This window comes from Oncorhynchus nerka, linkage group LG18, assembly GCF_034236695.1.
Source record: "Oncorhynchus nerka isolate Pitt River linkage group LG18, Oner_Uvic_2.0, whole genome shotgun sequence".
Taxonomy (NCBI): Eukaryota; Metazoa; Chordata; class Actinopteri; order Salmoniformes; family Salmonidae; genus Oncorhynchus; species Oncorhynchus nerka.
Genome location: NC_088413.1, coordinates 621,094 through 629,191, shown reverse-complemented (window position 1 = coordinate 629,191; position 8,098 = coordinate 621,094). Strand labels below are relative to the sequence as shown.

Below are 8,098 nucleotides of genomic sequence, written 5' to 3'. Positions count from 1 at the left end.
ACAGAACCTGGTGACTATAAGGAGTATACCTGTCCTAACCAGACAGGACAGAACCTGGTGACTATCAGAAGTCCACCTGTCCTAACCAGACAGGACAGAACCTGGTGACTATCAGGAGACCACCTGTTCTAACCAGACAGGACAGAACCTGGTGACTATCAGGAGTATACCTGTCCTAACCAGACAGGACAGAACCTGGCGACTATCAGAAGCCCACCTGTCCTAACCAGACAGGACAGAACCTGGCGACTATCAGAAGCCCACCTGTCCTAACCAGACAGGACAGAACCTGGCGACTATCAGAAGCCCACCTGTCCTAACCAGACAGGACAGAACATGGCGACTATCAGAAGCCCACCTGTCCTAACCAGACAGGACAGAACCTGGTGACTATCACGTGCCCACCTGTTCTAACCAGACAGGACCTGGCGACTATCAGGAGCCCACCTGTCCTAACCAGACAGGACAGAACCTGGTGACTATCAAGAGTCCACCAGACAGTCCTAACCAGACAGGACCAGACAGGACAGAACCTGTTCTAAACAGAGAGGACAGAACCTGGCGACTATCAGGAGCCCACCTGTCCTAACCAGACAGGACAGAACCTGGCGACTATCACGTGCCCACCTGTTCTAACCAGACAGGACCTGGCGACTATCAGGAGCCCACCTGTCCTAACCAGACAGGACAGAACCTGGTGACTATCAAGAGTCCACCTGTTCTAACGAGACAGGACAGAACCCGGTGACTATCAGGAGCTACCTGTCCTAACCAGACAGGTCCAGACAGGACAGAACCTGGTGACTATCAGGACTCCACCTGTTCTAACCAGACAGGACAGAACCTGGCGACTATCAGGAGTTTACCTGTCCTAACCAGACAGGACAGAACCTGGTGACTATCAGGAGTTTACCTGTCCTAACCAGACAGGACAGAACCTGGTGACTATCAGGAGTCTACCTGTCCTAACCAGACAGGACAGAACCTGGTGACTATCAGGAGTCTACCTGTCCTAACCAGACAGGACAGAACCTGGTGACTATCAGGAGGCCACCTGTCCTAACCAGACAGGACAGAACCTGGTGACTATCAGGGGTCAACCTGTCCTAACCAGACAGGACAGAACCTGGTGACTATCAGGAGTCCACCTGTCCTAACCAGACAGGTCCAGACAGGACAGAACCTGGTGACTATCAGGAGTCCACCTGTCCTAACCAGACAGGACCAGACAGGACAGAACCTGGTGACTATCAGGAGTCCACCTGTCCTAACCAGACAGGACCAGACAGGACAGAACCTGTTCTAAACAGACAGGACAGAACCTGACGACTATCAGGGGTCAACCTGTCCTAACCAGACAGGACAGAACCTTGTGACTATCAGGAGGCCACCTGTCCTAACCAGACAGGTCAGGACTCCACCTGTTCTAATCAGACAGGACCAGACAGGACAGAACCTGTTCTAATCAGACAGGACAGAACCTGGTGACTATCAGGAGTATACCTGTCCTAACCAGACAGGACAGAACCTGGTGACTATCAGGAGTATACCTGTCCTAACCAGACAGGACAGAACCTGGTGACTATCAGGAGTATACCTGTCCTAACCAGACAGGTCCAGACAGGACAGAACCTGGTGACTATAAGGAGGTCACCTGTCCTAACCAGACGGGACAGAACCATTACAACCCCTGTGTGTGTCGATGTGTCCTATACCTTGAGTTTGTTTGAACCTTGAGTTTCTAGCTGGGGGGGTAGCTGAGTTTGAACTCTAGCTGGGGGGGTCGATGGGTCCTATACCTTGAGTTTGAACTCTAGCTGGGGGGTCGATGGGTCCTATCCTTGAGTTTGAACTCTAGCTGGGGGGGGGTGATGGTTTGTTTGAGTTTGAACTCTAGCTGGGGGTCGATGGGTCCTATACCTTGAGTTTAAACTCTAGCTGGGGGTCGATGGATCCTATACCTTGAGTTTGAACTCTAGCTGGGGGTCGATGGATCCTATACCTTGAGTTTGAACTCTAGCTGGGGGGGTCGATGGGTCCTATACCTTGAGTTTGAACTCTAGCTGGGGGGGTCGATGGGTCCTATACCTTGAGTTTGAACTCTAGCTGGGGGGGAGGTCGATGGGTCCTATACCTTGAGTTTGAACTCTAGCTGGGGGGGTCTCTATACCTTGAGTTTGAACTCTAGCTGGGGGGTCGATGGGTCCTATACCTTGAGTTTGAACTCTAGCTGGGGCATGACGGACGTGAGCAGCAGAGGGTCGATGGAGAACAGCTCCTGGATCAGATCAAACACGTGTTCTGACAGATCACTGACTGAAGACTTGCCCATCACCAGCACCTGGTTAAAGAACTGGAGGGGGGAGGGAGGGAGAGAGAGAGGGAGAGAGGGGCAGGGAGAGAGAGGCAGAGAGAGTGGGAGAGAGGCAGAGAGAGAGAGTGGGAGAGAGGCAGAGAGAGAGAGGCAGAGAGAGAGAGGCAGAGAGAGAGAGGCAGAGAGAGAGAGGCAGGGAGAGGAGAGAGGGCAGGAGGGAGAGAGGGGCAGGGAGGGAGAGAGGGGCAGGAGGGAGAGGGAGGCAGGGAGAGAGGGGCAGGGAGGGAGAGGGAGGAGGGAGAGGGAAAGAGGCAGGGAGAGGGAGAGAGGGGGCAGGAGAGAGGGAGAGAGGGGCAGGAGAGGGAGAAGGGAGAGGGAGAGAGGGGCAGGGAGAGGGAGAGAGGTGGGGGAGAGGGGAGAGAGGGGGCAGGGAGAGGGAGAGAGGGGGCAGGGAGAGGGAGAGAGGGGGCAGGAGAGGGAGAGAGGTGGGCAGGGAGAGGGAGAGAGGGGGCAGGGGAGAGGAGAGAGGGGGCAGGGGAGAGAGAGGGGGCAGGGGAGAGGGAGAGAGGGGGCAGGGAAGAGGGGGCAGGAGAAGGGGGGCAGGGAGGAGGGGGAGGGAGAGAGGGGGCAGGGAGAAGAGGGGGCAGGGAGAGAGGGGGCAGGGAGAAGAGGGGGAGGGAGAAGAGGGGGCAGGGAGAAGAGGGGGCAGGGAGAGAGGGGGCAGGGAGAGAGGAGAGAGGGGGCAGGGGAGAGGGGGAGGAGAGAGGGGGCAGAGAGAGAGGGAGAGAGGGGGCAGGGGGGGCAGGGAGAGAGGGGGCAGGGAGAGAGGGAGAGAGGGGGCAGGGAGAGAGGGGGCAGGGCAGAGAGGGGGCAGGGGAGAGGGGGCAGGGAGAGAGAGGGGGCAGGGAGAGGGGGCAGGGAGAGGGAGAGAGGGGGCAGGGGAGAGGAGACAGGGGGAGAGGGGGCAGGGAGAGGGGGCAGGGAGAGGGGGCAGGAGAGGGAGAGAGGGGGCAGGGAGAGGGGGGGACAGGGAGGGGACAGGAGGGGGAGGGAGAGGGGGACAGGGGAGAGGGAGAGAGGGGGCAGGGGGAGAGAGGGGGCAGGGAGAGGGGGCAGGGAGAGGGAGGGGACAGGGGGACAGGAGAGAGGGGACAGGGGGAGGGAGAGAGGGGGGAGAGGGGGCAGGGAGAGGGAGAGAGGGGGCAGGAGAGAGGGAGAGAGGGGGCAGGGAGAGGGAGAGGGGGCAGGGAGAGGGAGAGAGGGGGCAGGAGAGAGGGAGAGAGGGGGGGGAGAGGGAGAGAGGGGGCAGGGGACAGGGAGAGGGGGCAGGGGGACAGGAGAGAGGGGGCAGGGGGACAGGGAGAGAGAGGGGGCAGGGAGAGGGAGAGAGGGGGGCAGGGAGAGGAGGGAGAGGGGGGGCAGGGAGAGGAGAGAGGGGGACAGGAGAGGGGGGAGAGAGGGGGACAGGGAGAGGGAGAGATGTTAGTTGGTCTGAACGATAGATAGTGTGTATATATCTATATACACACACACCAATATAGATGTACTAAAACACATCAATATATAGTACACACATATATATAGTGTATAGTATAGGTATATATGTATATATAGTGTATAGTATAGGTATATATATATATATAGTGTATAGTATAGGTATATATATATATATAGTGTATAGTATAGGTATATATAGTGTATAGTACAGGTATATATGTATATATAGTGTATAGTATAGGTATATATATATATATAGTGTATAGTATAGGCAGGGATATATATATATAGTGTATAGTATAGGTATATATAGGTATAGTACAGGTATATATAGTGTATAGTACAGGTATATATGTATATATAGTGTATAGTATAGGTATATATGTATATATAGTGTATAGTAGGGGGCAGGTATATATGTATATATAGTGTATAGTATAGGTATATATGTATATATAGGATAGCACAGGGAGAGGGATAGATAGCGGACAGGAGAGGGAGATAGGGGGACAGGAGAGGAGAGATGTTACAGGCATATATAGATAGTGTATAGTATCTAGTATACACACATACCAATATAGATGTATAAACAGGTATATATGTATATATAGTGTATAGTATAGGTATATATGTATATATAGTGTATAGTATAGGTATATATATATATATAGTGTATAGTATAGGTATATATATATATAGTATGTATAGGTATAGGTATATATAGTGTATAGTACAGGTATATATGTATATATAGTGTATAGTATAGGTATATATGTATATATAGTGTATAGTATAGGTATATATATATATATAGTGTATAGTATAGGTATATATAGCAGGTATATATAGTGTATAGTACAGTATATATGTATATATAGTGTATAGTATAGGTATATATGTATATATAGTGTATAGTATAAGTATATATGTATATATAGTGTATAGTATAGTATATATGTATATATGTATAGTATAGGTATATATATGTATATATAGTGCATAGTATAGGTATATATATATATATAGTGTATAGTACAGTATATATATATATAGTGTATAGTATAGGTATATATGTATATATAGTATATGAAGTATAGGTATATATGTATATATAGTGTATAAGTATAGGTATATATGTATATATAGTGTATAGTATAGGTATATATGTATATATAGTGTATATATATATGTATATATAGGTGTATATGTATATATAGTGTATAGTATAGGTATATAGGTATATATAGTGTATAGTATAGGTATATATGTATATATAGGTGTATAGTATAGGCATATATATTATATAGTGTATAGTATATATATATATATATAGTGTATAGTACAGGTATATATGTATATATAGTGTATAGTATAGGTATATATGTATATATATAGTGTATAGTATAGGTATATATATATATATAGTGTATAGTATAGGTATATATAGTGTATAGGTATATATGTATATATAGTGTATAGTATAGGTATATATGTATATATAGTGTATAGTACAGGTATATATATAGTGTATAGTATAGGTATATATAGTGTATAGTATATATGTATATATAGTGTATAGTATAGGTATATATGTATATATAGTGTATAGTATAGGTATATATAGTGTATAGTATAGTATATATAGTGTATAGTACAGGTATATATGTATATATAGTGTATAGTATAGGTATATATAGTGTATAGTATAGGTATATATAGTGTATAGTACAGGTATATATGTATATATAGTGTATAGTATAGGTATATATGTATATATAGTGTATAGTATAGGTATATATGTATATATAGTGTATAGTATAGGTATATATGTATATATAGTGTATAGTATAGGTATATATGTATATATAGTGTATAGTATAGGTATATATAGTGTATAGTATAGGTATATATAGTGTATAGTACAGGTATATATGTATATATAGTGTATAGTATAGGTATATATATATATATATAGTGTATAGTATAGTGTATATAGGTATATGTGTATAGTATAGGTATATATGTATATATAGTGTATAGTATAGGTATATATAGTGTATAGTATAGGTATATATAGTGTATAGTACAGGTATATATGTATATATAGTGTATAGTATAGTGTATATAGGTATATATAGTGTATAGTACAGGTATATATGTATATATAGTGTATAGTATAGGTATATATGTATATATAGTGTATAGTATAGGTCTATATAGTGTATAGTACAGGTATATATGTATATATAGTGTATAGTATAGGTATATATGTATATATAGTGTATAGTATAGGTATATATGTATATATAGTGTATAGTACAGGTATATATGTATATATAGTGTATAGTATAGGTATATATGTATATATAGTGTATAGTATAGGTATATATGTATATATAGTGTATAGTACAGGTATATATGTATATATAGTGTATAGTATAGGTATATATGTATATATAGTGTATAGTATAGGTATATATAGTGTATAGTATAGTGTATATAGTGTATAGTATAGGTATATATGTATATATAGTGTATAGTATAGGTATATATGTATATATAGTGTATAGTATAGGTATATATAGTGTATATATAGTGCATATATGTATATACAGTGGTATAGTATATATATGTATATATAGTGTATAGTATAGTATATATGTATATATAGTGTATAGTACAGGTATATATGTATATATAGTGTATAGTATAGGTATATATGTATATATAGTGTATAGTATAGGTATATATAGTGTATAGTATAGGTATATATGTATATATATATAGTGTATAGTATATATAGTGTATAGTATGTATATATAGTGTATAGTACAGGTATATATGTATAGTATAGGTATATATAGTGTATAGTATAGGTATATATAGTGTATAGTATAGGTATATATGTATATATAGTGTATAGTATAGGGTATATATAGTGTATAGTATAGGTATATATATATATAGTGTATAGTATAGGTATATATAGTGTATAGTATAGGTATATATAGTGTATAGTATAGGTATATATATATATATAGTGTATAGTATAGGTATATATATATATAGTGTATAGTATATGTATATATGTATATATAGTGTATAGTATAGGTATATATGTATAGTATAGGTATATATGTATATATAGTGTATAGTATAGGTATATATATATATATAGTGTATAGTATAGGTATATATATATATATAGTGTATAGTATAGGTATATATATATATATAGTGTATAGTATAGGTATATATATATATATAGTGTATAGTATAGGTATATATGTATATAGTGTATAGTATAGGTATATATATATATATAGTGTATAGTATAGGTATATATGTATATATAGTGTATAGTATAGGTATATATGTATATATAGTGTATAGTATAGGTATATATGTATATATAGTGTATAGTATAGGTATATATATATATATAGTGTATAGTATAGGTATATATATATATAGTGTATAGTATAGGTATATATATATAGTGTATAGTATAGGTATATATGTATAGTATAGGTATATATATATAGTGTATAGTATAGGTATATATATATATATAGTGTATAGTATAGGTATATATGTATATATAGTGTATAGTATAGGTATATATATATTAGTTTACAGTACTAACGTTTGCGATACATGTTTCTATGGTCTGAACGGTCCTCTTCAGCAGAGTCTTGGCCAAGTCGTACGCCTGCTTATTCAGGTTCTGGACAGGAGGAGAGAGGAACAAACAGGTATCAGGTTGATGCGTTACCTTGTGAGCAGGTATCAGGTTGATGCGTTACCTTGTGAGCAGGTATCAGGTTGGTGTGTTAACTAGTGAGCAGGTATCAGGTTGGTGTGTTAACTAGTGAGCAGGTATCAGGTTGATCAGTATGTTACCTTGTGAGCAGGTATCAGGTCGATGTGTTACCTTGTGAGCAGGTATCAGGTTGATCAGTATGTTACCTAGTGAGCAGGTATCAGGTTGATGTGTTACATTGTGAGCAGGTATCAGGTTGATCAGTGTGTTACCTTGTGAGCAGGTATCAGGTTGATCAGTGTGTTACCTTGTGAGCAGGTATCAGGTTGATCAGTGTGTTACCTTGTGAGCAGGTATCAGGTTGATCAGTGTGTTACCTTGTGAGCAGGTATCAGGTTGATCAGTGTGTTACCTTGTGAGCAGGTATCAGGTTGATCAGTGTGTTACCTTGTGAGCAGGTATCAGGTTGATCAGTGTGTTACCTTGTGAGCAGGTATCAGGTTGATCAGTATGTTACCTTGTCA

General features: G+C 41.0%; 1 protein-coding gene across 1 annotated transcript in view; it reads right to left on the bottom strand.

Moving 5' to 3' along the window:
- Positions 1–2,200: 2,200 nt before the first annotated feature.
- The window catches only part of LOC135561668 (sister chromatid cohesion protein PDS5 homolog A-like), a 15,402-nt gene continuing 9,504 nt past the window's right edge, over positions 2,201–8,098 (bottom strand). The window contains exons 5-6 of the mRNA XM_065003401.1: positions 7,458–7,538; positions 2,201–2,353 (exon numbers count right to left, since the gene is read on the bottom strand). Coding sequence (XP_064859473.1) covers positions 2,207–2,353; positions 7,458–7,538 — 228 coding nt within the window. The 3' untranslated portion in view covers positions 2,201–2,206. The remainder of the gene's footprint in view (positions 2,354–7,457; positions 7,539–8,098) is intronic.